General features: G+C 41.4%; 1 protein-coding gene across 1 annotated transcript in view; it reads left to right on the top strand.

Moving 5' to 3' along the window:
* KCNK9 (potassium two pore domain channel subfamily K member 9) overlaps positions 1-8,174 on the top strand; it is an 88,010-nt gene extending 79,836 nt beyond the window's left edge. The window contains exon 2 of the mRNA XM_058818184.1: positions 7,333-8,174. Coding sequence (XP_058674167.1) covers positions 7,333-8,174 — 842 coding nt within the window. The remainder of the gene's footprint in view (positions 1-7,332) is intronic.
* Positions 8,175-16,754: the final 8,580 nt, after the last annotated feature.

Here is a 16,754-nt window from a genome sequence, read left to right as displayed (position 1 = left end):
GAAGTGTGTGACATCAGGAAGATGTTTTAATCTGAATCACACTTGCCCATCTGAAGAACAGGTGCCATTATCCTCTCTTCATTATCTTCTGGCCTGGACTGCTGCCAGCATGAGTAAGAATGGTTTGAGTCACAGGGATGGAGAAGTTAATTCCTTTCCTGGCCGAGATGCCCATCATGGGGATGAATGATGTGTAGATGAATGAGGGGAGAAACCTTCTCCTAAGAGAAACAGAGCATCCCTCATGAATAATGTAGAGCATTGCTTTGAGATTCAAGATATCCAAGACTCGTTGCACATTGAATGTGAATGTGATTGAGGCTCAGCTGCTCTGAAGACACACTCTGGCCTGAGCACAACCTATAACTAACTCACCACTGCCACAGGTTTTATTTTTTAACACTGGCATGCAATGTACTTGGCCTGGTACATTGCACATCTAGAGACAAACCTCTCTCAATCTCTGACAGAACCCAATGCAGAAAATTGCTCAGAAACCAATGCAGGCTCCATCTGTGCTCTAAGTGAAGCAGGACCTGCGTTTTGTGGGACACAGAGGCCAACAGAGATGTCACCCTGAGTGCCAGAAATAGATAAACACATGTTCTGCACCAGGACAGTGCTGGTTCCAGGGGACCCTGGCCAGTGTTACCCTCCATGTGTGGAGCAGGCTTGGGCTTTGCCTAGGACAGTGCTGGTTATTCCAGAGGAAACCATAATCTGGGCTGCTGGCAGAGTGTGAACATCATGGGCTGGTGGTGGAATTCATCCTCAGAATCACAGAATTGTTAAGATTGTAAAATATGTTTAAGATCAAGTCCGATGGTCAACCCAGTACCAGTCCCATGTTTACCATTAAACCATGTGCTCAAGTGCCAAATTCCCAGGTTTTCTAAACACTCCACTGCTTCCCTGGGCAATCTGTTCCGATGCTTTACATTCCTTTTCATTATTTTTTTTCCCTCATATCTAACCTAAAGCTCCCCTGGCAGAACTTGAGCCCAGTTTAGTTTGCTAGAGTAGATACTGCCTTGCAGTGTTGGAGATGGCTACTATGTAGATGCAACACACTGAATATATGCAGGATTTTTTCCCATAATGTTTTCTTTTTGTTATGAATTTACTTACTCTAAGAAGTCTGTATCATTACAATAGCATGAATTTGTTTAAGATTCTTTTTGCCCTAGAAGCAAAGTGTTATTTCAGGGAATTTGTGTTGGAGGACAGGACAGATGTTGCAGACCTGTCTGTACCCTGCAGCTGAGTGTGGTGCAGAAATCACTGATGTAGATCTCAGCAAGCTGCTCTGCCCACATGAGGCTGCAAAGTGTTAGAGGTACTTGCTTGGGGCCTGAAGGCCACATGGAATTTTTGGGATAAAAGGTCTATAAAGTCATGAGTTACACAAAGAAGGGGAATGGGGAATGATTGTTCCTGGTCTCTTCCAAAAAGGAGGAGATCCCATTGCCATCAAATGATAGAAATGAAAGTGAAGTAAAGAAGCAATGGCAATTTTTTTAGAGAACAGATGGTTGTTCTATGAACCTTCTCGCCACAGGATGTCAAAGACATGGAAGGGACAATGCCCAGGCTCATGGAAGAGAAATCCATTTTGTGTTACTAAACCCAGCAAAAACTGACTTAAGAAATCCCTGACCACCAAATAATGAACCTGGCCCATGAAGTTTTTGGGGAAAACTCACACGTAATTATAGCATTCCTAGGCTGCTCTTCCTCAGCCATCTGCTTGTGGTCACTGTTGGATTCAGGGTGGGTGTGCACAGAGCTCCTCTGCAGGTTCTGCTTGTGGGCTGGTACACCAGGACAATGTCTCTTTAGAACCCAGAGAAATATACTGGGGTGTTCCCCAGCTGGACCGCATAGAGATTGTAATGAATATTTTCTCTCTGTGTCTCATCTGAAAGGTACCATAAAAAATTAAGTGTTGAAGAAGGCTCTAAGTGGTTTTTCTTCAGACCTTTATAGCTACAACCTGGCAAACAACAAAATGGAATTATTTTTTTCTTCTAGAATTACATGTAGGTGCACAAGTTCTTTGAAAGTTTTTCATCAAGGAATGGAAAAGGCCTGGAAAAACCAAAGGCAGGGAAGATCCCAAACAGAGAACTGATTTGGGGCTACCCCTTACAGTGTGATTCTTGTCTTCCTTTGCCTACACCTTCCTACAGTTCTGCTTGGTGTCTGTAGCCCAGCTGTTCCAGGACTGGGAGGAGATGGATTTTGTGGGGTATTGGTGCTTCACAGTCCAGAAGTGACACTGAAACATGACATTTCTTTGTGCCAAGCTGTTCTTCTTGGTGCGCGCCCAGATGAGCTCTTGAAACCCTAACCAGCTGGGAGGGGGTTTGAAAGTGAGGGAGGGCCCTAATGGCATTGCTTCCAATCAGAGGGAGAGTTATTTAGACTTTCCTTGATCATTCCAATGATATCTCATTAAACAGCAGACCAAGCTGCCTGCTGTGGTCACTTTGCTGTGTTGTGGTACCTCAGCAAAGCAGTTACTGCACTGGAGTAGGATGGGCAGTGTTTGTTCAGTTGTGGTCCAGTGTAGAGCTCCTTCTATGCCTTTCTCACTCTTACCTCAGCTCTGTGGCTTGTTAAGGGATGCATTTCCTGTACCCAGTACTAAGGTCTCTCCTGTTTGATATTTCTTCTTCACCATGGAAGAGAGAGAAGTCCTGATGTCATCATTAATGCTTCTGTTTTTCTTTAAGCCTTGTTTTTCTTAATGATGACACAAAGTCATCTCTGTATACTCTGCTAAAGGGCAGTGACATTTGTGTAGAGGAAATCAGGAAGAATTTTGGTAGCTGGAGTCTTCTACCAAGGCAGTTGCTTCCACTTCTGCCTTTCCTTGATGCAAGTAAAACCCAACTCCCTGGAGACTGTGACCTGTGTCCTTTGCCAGCATTACTGCTCCTTTGTGCCCCTCTTCCTCTGGCAATTACTCACCTTCCCCTTTTTCCCAGAGGCAGTCTCTGATGTTAAGAAGGCAATGGTTTATAATAGATTCGAAAAATACTGAATTTCAGAGAACAGGCACTGCTGCAGTTTGCTTTCCATGTATTATTCTGTACAATGCTGAGTGGGTTCTGCAAAGCTTAAGTAACGGAATGGGGTATTTTCACACCCCTCATTTCAGAGTGTTTAAGGCAATGGCAATTCCTTATAGCCATGTTGTATAGGATAAATATGTGTCTCTAATCCTCTATACATTAATCTATTTGTAGACTCTTATTCCAGCTTCATTAATAAAGTTCTTTCTTTACCCCAGATTCAAGGTGAAAATGCAGTAAGAGACATTTATCTGATATTGGGGAACATGAGTATGACTTGGAGCAGAATACAAGTCAGAATTTCTGGATTTTCTATCTACATATGTGAATTGGAGGGAAACTAAAGCCTGCTGGTGTCTGTGCTTCCCTATCTGTAAAACAGGGATATGGATATATTTGTATTTTATGGCATAAATAATTACAAAGTCAGTGAAAAATCTTAGAAATTCAACTGTGAGATAACATGCAAGCACATAATATTAATGTTGTATTACGTCCCTAAACTGTTTCTTGGGGATATATTTGATGGGAAGGATATAGTGAGATCAAAATAAACTTTTTTTCACCCCAAATATTTTTTTAGAATGCAAAGTAAAAGTTGTTTCCACCAACTGCTATCTCTGCAACCATCTGGAAAATCACATTTTCTGAAGCTTTCCTTCTCTTTATCATCTGTAACTAAAGCTGTAAAATAGGAAGACGTCCCTGGTGTAATTAACACCCCTGTAGTTCAAAAGCTGATCTTAGTAATGAGAGGCAATTATAGCCTTTATTGAGTGACAGTCAGGTGGAACTAACCCATCATCAATCTGGTGAAGACACTTCCTTTTCCAGGTAATTTGGAAACTGCTTTTTATGATGAACAGACTACCTGGCTCAATACAACAGGTGAATCTCTTTCCTCCGTAACCTGGAAAAGAAACTCCTGTTTTGAGTTTTGTGCTTCTTTTGTAAAGTGGTTTTTACAACCCATCCATCAACAAATACCAACTTACCTAAGAATAAACCTGTTGCTTTTTGAAGGGGATTCTTGCTGGTTTTCTTGTTTTATTTTCCTTTAGTCTAGTCTCACTTTACATTTTGAAGGTTGCCTGGTGTTTGTATTTTAGTTCTAGTAAAAGTGCAGACTCTGAGATGCAGCCCCATCCTGAGGAAGGCAGAATTCTGCGTTCTGCACCTCAGCACTGGTGTGGCAGAGCTACAAAAGATCCAGAGAAGGACATGGAAATGATCAAGGAAATGTGATTTCTGCTATATGAGTTAAAAAGGCTGTGGCTTCAGTTTAGACAGAAAAAACCTGAGATCAGAGATAAAGCTGAGTTTAGCTGAACACATGAAGGTGGTAGATAAGAAAGATTTAGAACTTCAATTCTGCAACTAAGGTGTTCCAGCAGAAACAAGGAGATAGACTTGAAATTAAAAAGTACCTTTTTTACATAGCAGATAGTGAACTTCTGGAATTTGTTGCCACAGGAGACTGAGGAGGTGTGCAGTGTCAACAGTTTAGAAAAATAATTAGACAAACTCAGAGTAGCAGGTCCATGACCTGAGTCTAAAGGTGATGGGCAGGGCTCCTCAGTAGTATCTCATGTCAGACCTGTCCTCCAGCTTCAGATCTGTAAGATCTGTGTGGGTCTGCTGAATGCCCTGTGCTTTATCTACCAGCCATCTGTGGGTATCCTCATATCTCAGGGGTCTGGTATAAAGATAGATTGTTCTTTCTGGAAAACTGATTTAAACCCTCAGTATCTCCAATTCAGGCAGCTGCACTGGAGACAGTCACTCAAGGCGACCATCATGATTAGGGTATCTTCATTTGGCTGTTTACAGGTAGTTGTCTGCCAGTGCTGTGGGTGTCTAAATTCTTCTGTGGTCAACAGATGTCTAGTCAGTCTAATGGGGACCTAATGAACATGATCAATGAGCAGTCAGAACTGTCATTTCTTCCTGCCAGACTTGGGATGGTCAGTGAAATAACTCACTGCTGCCTGTTTGCATAGCATTTTTGTTGACTGCAACAGGAGTTTGGACACATAGAACACATGCAGACACATAAATGTAGGTGTATTAATCTTGAACAGAGTTCTGTCCCAAGATTTCTATTATAATGATTGTAGAGGAATAGATTTCTCCTGAGAATAACTCACTGACCTGTTTTAGACATCTCTGTGTACACAACAGGAACTGCCCTTGTGAATTTCACAGTTCTTCTCACTGACTGTAAAGGGACTCTAGATAGTGGTACCCACCTGGTGAATGGACACAAAGGGCAAGTGGGTCCCAGCCATCTCATTTTGGAGACTTTGGTACAGTCTCTTAAAATCTCACCTGTAAGAAACCTAGATTTTTAAAGCAATGTAATCTGAATAGGTATAATTCTAAAATCAAAACAGCCCCCTGCTTATGGTTTGATTTAGAATGACTGGCCATGATTTTACCCTCTGAAAACTATGCTGTGAAATGTGGTACATCCTCTCTTCTTGGACTAGTTTAACATCCTGATGAAATTGCCTTTTCCATACTAACTGTCAAAGCTGTAAAACTATGGCACAAGCTGGTAAGTTGTTTATTCTTCCAGTAAGTAAAGATAGAATGGGCATCAGATCCCTAAATTCCTATGGTGTTCCAGCAATGAGTCACTTTCATTAGGTAACTGGGAGAAAGGCTTATTCAGAATGGGAGAGTTTAAAAGAAATTTCTTTGGCTGGTGAGCCTGTGGATGTTGTTAACTCTGTGCTGTCAGCAGACACAAAATTTGGATGCCATTACTATACTCTGGTTTTGGGACAGACCAACACCAACTACTCTCAAAAACACCCTGAGAAAGTCGATCTATTTCTAAAATTTCCACTTTTGCCTGTGACACTGAACAGACATGAAATTTCTCCAGTTAATGAATGTGATATAACTCTGTTTTGGAAACTCAGCATTGTTGAGGTAGAACATTGAGGCAGAACATTGAGGCAGAACAGGCTGCTCAGTCTTTCACCTTTCCCACTTCTGTGTGAACGTTGTTGTTCTGTGCCTTGTTTACTCCAGACACAGGGCATGGGTGAGGAGATATGGGAAGATGGTGTGACTGCAGTGTCCCTGCAGCTTTGAAACTGGCTGGGGTGTCATGTGGTGGTGTTTGAGGGTCCCCAGGACAAGGGAAGAGATATGAATCTTGACTCCGTGTTTCAGAAGGCTGATTTTATTATATATATTATATTAAAAGAAAATTATGTACTAAAACTATACTACAGAAAGGAGAAAGGAAACATCAGAAAGCTAGAAAAGAATGGAATGAATAATAAAATCTTGTGACTGCTCGCAGCCTTGACACAGCTGGCTGTCATTGGTCATCAAGTAAAAACAATTCACATGCTGGGTAAACAGTTCTCCAAATCACATTCCAAAGCAGCAAAACATGGAGAAGATGAAGCTTCCCAGCTTCTCAGGAGAAAAGATCCTGGCAAAAGGATTTTTCAGAAAATATGTCTGTAACAGCATCAGAGTGATTTATGTGGCTTGCTTGATGGGGGAACCGTGACCATCCCCTGCCCTGCTGACTGAAATAAACATGGGCAGGAGACTTTTCTCATTTTTAATGCTTTTAATAAAAGTGATCAGCTTGGGTGGGGAGAACCGCTGGGTCCGTGCTCAAGCGCTGCCGCTCCCAGGAGAGACTCGGAGAAGGAGGAAGATGCAGCTTTGGCCACTGCTCTGTGGGCAGAGCTGGGGGTTCCTTCCTCACGAGAGCATCGGGAAAATCCCTTGTTCTCTTTTGTGGTTTGACCTTCAGGGTCCTGCCTCTAGCCTCTAGGTCCTCTGTGGCTAGGGCGAGGGGCAAAAAAGGGTCTCAGGGTCTCTGCAGGCTCTGAACTTTGTTCCTCACATCCAGACATCACTTCAATCTCTTAATTCTGTGTTGGCTTGTTGTTTTTGGGTCTTTTTGGTAAGTTTGGTGGTGTGGCTTTCCCGTGGCATGCTGGCTCCGAGGTCATTTGCGTGCCCCCCGATGTCCCCTCCTCTCACTGTCCGAGAAGGGTCATCCACCTGGCAGCAGGCAGGGTGGTACTGACAAAAAGGGGAATTCTCAACAATAGGGAGTTAACCACCGACTCTTAACAGGTGATTACAACATGAAGTTAACAAAGAACTCTCCTCTGCCAGCAACCAGCTCAACTTGTATCTCCCCAAACTTTTAAAACAAATGGGTAACCATTTTTTTACTCATAACACTGACTGTGGTGTGTTTCCATCCCCCCTCCAGGTTACGGACACGCTGCCCCAGGGACGGATGCAGGGAAGGCTTTCTGCATGTTCTACGCCGTGCTGGGGATCCCTCTGACCCTCGTCATGTTCCAGAGCCTGGGTGAGCGCATGAACACCTTCGTCAAGTACCTCTTGAAACGCATCAAAAAGTGCTGTGGCATGAGGAGCACCGAGGTCTCCATGGAAAACATGGTCACTGTGGGGTTCTTCTCCTGCATGGGGACACTCTGCATTGGAGCAGCAGCCTTTTCCCAGTACGAGGAATGGAGCTTTTTCCACGCTTACTATTACTGCTTTATAACATTGACTACGATAGGCTTTGGAGACTATGTGGCCCTGCAGACCAAAGGGGCCCTTCAGAAGAAGCCTCTCTACGTGGCTTTTAGCTTTATGTACATTCTAGTGGGGTTGACAGTTATCGGGGCATTTCTAAATCTGGTTGTTCTCAGGTTCTTGACCATGAACAGTGAGGATGAGAGGAGGGATGCCGAGGAGCGGGCGTCCCTGGCAGGGAACCGCAACAGCATGATTATCCACATCCAGGAGGACTCCCAGCACGGCCGGCCGCGCTACAAGGCCGAGGTGACAGACCTCCAGTCAGTTTGTTCCTGCATGTGTTACAGGTCCCACGAGTACACCAGCCGGGTGGTGTCCCACCAAAATTCGTTCAGCTCGAAGCTGAACCCCCAGTACTTTCACTCCATCTCTTACAAGATAGAGGAGATCTCGCCAAGCACATTAAAAAACAGCCTTTTCCCATCTCCTGTCAGCTCCATCTCACCTGGGTTGCACAGCTTTACAGATAACCACAGGCTGATGAAACGGCGGAAGTCCATTTAAAGGGATTTGTCTTATTTTGCTTTCCTTGTTTTTCCCAGTTCTTTGTTGTTTTGGGTCTTTCTGTTCCTTGAGTGAGACGGAGCGAGGCCAAAGGGAGTCGAGCAAGCCAGTCCTCCTCTGAGACTCAGCTCTTGAGCATGAAGCATGGATTATTACTGTTCCAGCAAAGTATGCCTTACATTACCCCCTTGGTGGATGTCAGAGGATTCAAGGTGACGTGAAGTGGGTACCAAATCCAAAGTTGCACACACAGCTGGGAGCCTTCATGTGCCACTGGCACTCCTGACCTAACAAACTTTTTTCCTTATGAGCAGGTTGCAGTGTGTGTGCGTGTGCCTGTGTGAGTGCTGGGTGTGTGTGCCTGTGTGTGTGCGTGTGCAATTCCACAACCAGTGCCATGTGACAAAAATTAAAGCATCAGGTATTATTTTTTTCTTTTGCCCTTGAAGCAGTTGTGTTCCAGCCTGCTTTTTTTAGATTGCTTCCAAAAGGAAAGGGGAGGGTGGGAGGGGAGCCAATTTGTTTTGGTTTTCTTTTTTTGCCAAGAGAAGCATGCGCCATAAGCAGTCAATATACCAGGTGTATCATGGTAAATTTTTTAATGCTAGATTTTAGATTGTATTAACATTAAAAAAAAAAAAAAAAGGCAGGAGAAGATGGATCATTTTAGCTTGCCAGTTCAAAATTAAAAAAACAAAAAAATAAAGCATGCACTTTTTAAAACTGGTATGCATAATAAAAACACAATAAAAACTAGCAATGGAATTAATAATCAAAAGCAAATAATCATATTAATTTAACTATATTTAATTTTATAATTTTCAACTGTTCCAACAATTTGCAAACAGAATTCCTAGGATAAATTGGAAAAATTGTTGGAACAGGAGAGTGTATTTTGTTATTTCAATTTTATTTATTATTATTATTATTATTATTATTATTATTATTATTATTATTATTATTATTATTATTATTATTATTATTATTATTTTGTGCAGCAATTACCTGCATGAATAGGATTTTCTATTCTTTGGAATGCTTGGTTGAGATGGGTATAAATAGGAGGATGTATATTTTTTCTTATATAATAGTGACAGGGCATTCCTTGTTTTAAATAAAAAAAAAATAAAGATGATTGTCTCTAAATGCTTTTGATTTGTAAATAATGGAAAGCCTTTGTTGGTCTCAGGAAGAATTCAAGGGACAGTATCTTGTGTTTGGCTCACTGGGAACTTGTGAGATTAGATGTGATATTGCTTTTTTTGCTAGCAAAGGAAAAATGCATTTAGCAGTAACAGGCAAAAATAGCTTTACTCCAGTGTTTGAAGGGTAACAGCAGGAGCAGTTGTGTTGGCAAGTTGTAGTGGAGGATGTTGAGACCATGTCATAGAGTTGTTCCTTGGACATTGTCCATCTCTCTGTTGTTCATCTGGACCAAACAGACTTTACAGAACTTAATTAGAGGCCTAATCCAGCTCCCTTTTAACAGAATAGGAATTTTCAGTGATTACATGGGATTTAGTGCTTTTGGAGATTTATCTTTGATTTTACAAGAGTAGGACTGGGGGTTTTATGAACCTGCACCTTTGTCTCTGATTTAATTCTATCTTTTAAATTGCTTTCCGTGTTAATTTGCCATACAAAACCCATTTCTTTTTGGCACTAATCACCTCCTGCTGATTCTACCATTCTGTGCTCTCAGTGTAAAAGCAATAATCCTTTTTTTACCCTTAAAACTAGATGGTGTGTGCCCAGCTCTGAGCTCTGTGTGCTGATGGATGTTGATACCCTCTCAAAGAGACATTTATAAAGAGCATTAATAGGGAGAAATAAGGAGTGTCATTCCTCCTCTGTTGTCTTCTCCTTGGCTTTAAATTATTAACTATCATATATGCTCATGTTCTCCACATCTGTCTTTCAGTAAGCAAATGACAAGCAAGTTATCCATGACTTTGACTCCGTTATGCAGCTTCCTTTGCGTGTAGAAATTGCTGTGGCATGGAATCCTCCATTAAGATTGGTGAAGAACTAACAGGATTCTTAATGAGGATGGACTTTTTCAGAGTAATGTGTGGGGCAAGCTGGGTGCATCAATGCTGTGCTGCCAGAACCACGTCCTAGGGCAAATGCTGATGGCAGAAGGATCAAAGCAAGAATACCTAAAAAAGCAGTTTCAGGATGTGTTAAACCACCTCAGTGTTTGATACCTTGAGCTGTTTCCCCTGACAGCCCATAGGGTTCACAGTGCTCTCCAAATTCACTTTTTTCATCTTTGTTTGTTATCCCAGAAGTGAAAATAAATGTATGGCTCTTTTCCTGCTATGGAGAGAAGTATGCCTGGAATTTACACCTCTGTATCATGTACAGCTGCTAGGAATATTTTGGGGTTTTGCAGAATTCAAGTTGAATTCTGTGCCTGGAAAAAGAGAATTTTGGTAACAGGACCTTTAGCAACATCTTCAAAAAGAAAAAAAGCGGTTGCATCTTACAAAACATTGCATCGTTTTTTTTTCTTTTTCTTTAGGAAAGGAAGAAATTATTATTTCTGCTGCACATAAAAAAAAATCATCTTTAAATGTCTTATAAAACATGTTGAACTGGAGAGGTTGAAAACTTTACATACGCTAGCTGATTTGTTACTAAATCTTCCCTCTGGAACCATAAATGAAGAGTCAGTTTTAATACATGGGGTGTTTAACCGGGAGAGAAACTTACCTCAGCATATCATGGGTTATCTGCCACTTAGAGTCTCTGCGTTAAAACTCAATGGCTTTATAATAGCTCTGCTTTAGCTTAGTTGAAGTTTGTAGATGTAGTTGAAGAAATCTGTGTATGTTGATATGAAGGAGCCAGAGTAGATGTCTGTAGCCATATTTTTAAATTTAAAAGCTATAATCAGTGTATATGTTTGAAAGTGTTTTGCTTGAATGTATCTGCATTCCTTGGGATTTTCAAATATGCTTATTTATTTTATTTTCTGGCTGAAGAGCCCACAGTTGTGTCCAACATATATTTTTGCCACACATGGGATTTTGAAGTAGCAGGATGTTTCATTTGCAAGGAAACTCTTGCAGGACTTTGCTTTGTGAGCAGCCAGACACAAGAACCCTCACATGTGCACATCAGAACACAAGGCAAAATCTGCCTCTCTTTAGTTGTTTTCATGGTTCTTGACTGATGTGTGAATAATGGCTTGGGACTGTGGAACTGGAACAGGCTGAATCATGAAAGGGAAGCTTTTGTCCAAGGTTAATCCCAGCTTTTCAGTTAAACATGAAAAACCAGCCAGTGAAAGGTGAGCTGACTTTTGTCAGTTCTGACTTCTTATTGCCCTACATGTTTTCTTCTCACAGTACTTCTTTTCACAGAATATTTTGGCTAGTACATTATTGAGTTTATTCCATTTAAGATATAATCTCTCTCAGAACAACTTCTCTTGCTTGCTACTTGCTCTTTTGAAATTCAGCTATGAGCAGGTAGTAGTGGTGCTGCTCATGACTAGACATCCTAATGTCTGCTATCACTTTGTGATGCACTCTCATTCCCCAGAGTCTCATTTCCCCTACCATTCCCTATTATTAAGCATTAGAAATAATAATAATAAATCAGATTAGTCTATTTATGTCACACTAATGTGCTCTTCATCAAAACAACACAAATTTAGCTCCCTGCTGTCGACTTTGATTATATAACAACCCTATTATCCTATAATATTTCATATTATCATCAAAGGGAAAAATCAGTTTGATCAGTGAAGCACCAAAATAGCTTTGACTGAGCGTGCTGTGATATGGAAACAAGAGGAAACTTAATAGAACAATGCAGGCACAAGTCTCCACTTGGTCTTCATAACTATAAGGAATATCCTGACAGATCTAACAGGCACTGCTTTGCCAGAACTTTGTACATGTACCTGCTTTACAGGGATACCTGTAGCTGGGCAGCCCTAGAAGGAGTGTTTGGATGTTCCTAGAAGAGTCCAAAATAGCTGTTTGGTTGTAAGTGAATGGAGAAGATGTATAGTGACCTTCAGCAATAAACTTCTGTTTGAACTCTCTGTAACAGCTCATTAGGATGAAACAGACATTATTAAAAAAAAAAAAAAAGAAAGGAAAATAAAATAAAAAGAAAAATAAAGAGGGAAGTAACCAAGTTAATCTACTGTATTGTACATTTTCTCATTAGTTCCCTAGTGCTTTGATCAATGAAATGCCAGGGTAGTAATCAAGATTATTGTGAATCTGACCTTAAGCAAGGTAACCCCTTGTTTTCTCTGACAGATTTGGAAGGTTTTGTTAAGGAAAAAATAAAGCTTGATTTGTTGCTAAAGGCTTAAAAAGGAGCAGTCAGTAAAACCAAGATGGAGCATGAAAATGTTCCAAAACCATTTGGTGTGTGCAGAGCAGAGGGCAGGGGTTTGGGTAGAAGTAGCTTTCAGCCAAAGTTTATGTCCTCATTTAGCTTTATGTAATATTCCTGTTAATATTAAGATCTAATTAAGACAGTCATTTAAAATCTTTATGAGGAAGCTGGATGAGAAAGATGTGTTGGAGTGTGTCCATTACACTAATGTTATGGACTTTTTCATGCATATTTCAACAAGACACTATTACTAACTGGAATATTGCACAAATTACAATGAGAATCACACCACTTCTGCTTTCAGCAGCCAGAGATGTGTAACACTCACAGAACTGAAAAAGAAAATAATGCTTTTCTGACCAGCCTGCTGTCATCTAACTTTTTATATAAAATTTTATTTTGGGAATTTCAGCAAGATAAATTGTAGAAAAAGGATTTGCTATCATAAAAATTCACCAAAATTGAAACAAATGGAATAATGACATTGGACACAGAGAAATTGATTATGGATGGAAGGTGCCCTGGGACTCTTATGCCAGTTATTCTGAGCTTAGAGGCTGAATGAAAACCATGAAAAACTGATGAAACCCTTTGCCAAAATGCAGTTTTCAGTTCTTTAAGATGCATATTATGAATACGGCAAAGCAAATTTCACCCCCGTAAAAGTAGTAGGAAGGCAAAAAGAAAGTTGGGAAAATACGAAATTGTTCTCAGAAGCAGGAGTAGTTGTGTTATTTCCAGTTGAAATGGCTGTGAGGTGGTGCTGAAGGACTGCTGAGCTTTCACCTGTGTAGAATCAGTCTGGGACACTGACTGTCCTCTGCTCAGCCAAGGTCTGCCCCAGTTCCACTGATAATGGCTGAAAGGGGGATTAATGGAGTCCCTGTCTCTCCAGGCAGGTTTTTGCAGCTGCCTCCATTTAAACCAAGATTTTACTCAGCCAGCCCATCCTAAGCAGTGCTGGCCTCTGGTATATATTATATTAGTTATGCTATTTCCTCCTCCTGGTGCTCCCAAGTACAAGAGAGCAAACTCTCCTTGTCTAAGGCCTGGGTAGGCAGGGCCTTCCTCTGGAGCCAGCTGATTTGTGTGCCATGCAATGAGTCCTGATTTACACCCTTTTCCTGAGACTGGAATTTTATTTATACCCTTTTCCTGAGACTTTTTTCTATTCACTGCTAGATACTCTATCAGTGCCTCCAACTACTGCTCCCCATGAACAGCCTTTCCTAAACTTAAGGGAAAGCAGTAAGACCTAAAACCAACAGTCCTCCCGTGTAATTAATACAGCTGTATTTTGCTTTATGGAATCCAGTCATTCAAAGCTGCCTGCTAATTTTAGGCTGGAAATACTATCCCTGGAGCCTTCAGCCTTCATTTGTCTCTCCTTCCGTGAATATTGTAATTAATAAATATCCCAAAGCCCTCCTTCACCTTGCTTTCTGACAGGGTAAGGAGTGCTGCCATGTATTAACACCCACAACAGATTGGGAAAAAAAAAAGGAGGGGAAAGATTAATGCTGCAATTTTATTGGTAATTAATATTCACAGTTCCAAGCTGCGTTGTCTTTTAGTTCACTTTGAGAAATGCAGAGCAAACAACAGGATGATACCATTTATCATAGCTGGCAAATTCACAAGTGGAGCTGGCAAATATAATAATTGAAACTATGCTCCATAATGCGTCTTCCTCATGCACGAGTTCTGATACCACCCTCCTGGCTTTGATTCATTGTTTATCTGGCCCATGGAACAGCTTGCAGTAATTGCTGTATCCAGAGCACTCCACTTGAGGCTAGAAGAGAGATCCATTTCACAGACAGCCACCCTCTGGCTTTCTCTACACCCTCTCCCCCCTTCCCCACCCAGATATTAACTCATTAGTTTGCCATTTCATGGACGTATGTTCAGGCCCAGGATGGCCACATTCTGTTCTCTGCCCCCTCATCTATTAATGAACAGCATTATGCTACACAGCTACACCCTGGGGAAGGAAATGTTCCTCTCTAATTACCACTGACAAAAGAAATCTACAGATTGATTAAAAGCAATATGTAGGGAATTAAGTAGGAAACACAACGTGGATAACCTTGGATGGGTGAGATCTGTTTCTTCCCTGGCTGGGATGCAATGCATTATCCTACAAGGAGAACTTTGGAGTGTGTTGGTCTGGGAGAAGGCCATCAGGAGAATGGCCAGCACAAATCAAATAAGCAGATAAAGAGCCACAGTGGTTTGGCTCATTGTCTGTAGGTCACTGGTGAGGTCCATGGCATAGTTCCACATTAACAAAGAGTCATGGCCTTCTGGCTTTAGTTTATTTCCCAGTCATCTGCAGGCATCCTCCCATGCAAGAGTGGCAGGAGGTGTGGGAAGGATGGACCAGGGCTGGTTCATACTGGAGCAGATTGTTGTGGTGAGACCACCTTGCCAACACCTGTGGCAAAGGAAAAGTAGGGAAAATTGTGTCTCCTAGAGCACCTTTCCTCTCCTATTCCATGGAAGATATCAGTTACACCAACCCTCCTGCTGCCTGCAGCAAATCCAAAAGACCTAACTGTGGTATCCTTGTCCATCTTTGATAGCACCTCCCCAGAACCATAGGAATATGTGGGAAATTCTCATCTTCTCTAGCTGAGTTCAGGGGGTCACGATATAGCAAAGAAACCTCTTTGTATTGACTGTGTTTGGACAGTTTCTACATGTCAAAATGTCATCAAAACTGGCCTTTAGAGAAGTAACATTTATTCATTATTGCTGGCTCTCCCTGCAGAGTGGGAATGAAGGGCCTCAATCATAATTATTGTTCAGAGGATAATTAATCTGATAAAAGTATTTAATTAGATTATCTGAAGTAGACTGTGTAAGTGATTTTGGCCTCCCCGAGTCTGAAACTGCAACTCTACAAAACGATTTCCAAAAGGCCTCTTTGATAATATCACTTCTGACATGGGGGTCATGCCTCAGCTGCCCTACTGACATGCATCATCTTGGCATCTTGGCTGGAGCTGTTGTTGGAAGAATCTGGGGAAGGGATTTTAGTTCAGCACCAGTGCAGTGAGGCTCTTAATTCCCACTGAATTCAGGGCTGATATATGACTTGCACACTAGGCAAGAGCTCAGGCTTGGTTTCTCCTTGGGGTTTCTCCTTAGAAACCAAGACATGGAACTTGGGTGGCAGTGCCTTCAGATAGATCTACAGCTGCTCCTTTCAATGCTTCCTGTGAAGTATCCACCACCTTTATCTCAGCTCTCTGATTTGAAGCTCTTCTCAGAACCCCTTCTGAATGGTGAAGTAGGTGGTTTGAGGTTCAGCATGCAGCAGTGGGCACATACCATTGTCTCCATTATGCCAGTCGTCCAAATGGATCTGGGGCCAGGTCACAGCAATTCATTGTGGTTTTAACCACCAAAACTGCCAAATTCTTCCACTTTCTCCAGCAGCTGCTGTCTTCCCAAAAGGTTGGCCAAGTGGGGCAAAAGACATTTATGTGAGATCCTTCTAGCAATGCAGTTGGGGTTTTTATCTTCTCTGTACATTCCTTTAAGTTCTTCAGCATTGAAGCTCCAGCTGCTCTATGGTAACTGATATTTTCATGCAATTTCTCTTTTCTTTGAAGAATTCATTACTGCCATGTGTGTTTTCCAGAAAAGATCATTTTTAGCTTATCTTCCTAATGCCCAACATGGAGAGACACTGCAGTCAGAGGCAGCAGTGGGAAATTCCTCTTGATTGTTGATATTGTGCCCTTTTTATTCTCTTGGGAAAAGCAGAATCCTGTGTGGTCACCATTGACCAACACAACTGGTTTGCTCAACACAACTTAATGACCTTTTCATGGCAATTTCCCTTCTTTTCAAATGTTCAGCAGCATTACACTGTGGCAGATACTTTCTGTATAAATTTTTAGTGCAGGAATATTCAGCTGATTGAAGGACAAGTGTAATACCTGCATAACAAGAGAAGGATCCCAGTGTCCAGGTCACAAGAGGTTTAAGACAGTTAATCTAGCAGTTGGGTTTATTAAGTGATTTCTTGGGTACCACTCTGAACACTGCTTTTTTGGAATTTGACAAATTTGGTTAATGCACACAAAATTAGTTTGGGTGTAAGTACTGTTGGGTTGACCTTGTCTGAAAAAAAAAAGCTAATATATGCTTCAGAAAGAATCCTGTCTACTACAAACCTTTGACAATTAAGAAATAAGCAGAAATTAT

Source organism: Ammospiza caudacuta, chromosome 1, assembly GCF_027887145.1.
Source record: "Ammospiza caudacuta isolate bAmmCau1 chromosome 1, bAmmCau1.pri, whole genome shotgun sequence".
Classification (NCBI taxonomy): domain Eukaryota; kingdom Metazoa; phylum Chordata; class Aves; order Passeriformes; family Passerellidae; genus Ammospiza; species Ammospiza caudacuta.
This window is presented reverse-complemented; position numbering and strand designations above follow the sequence as displayed.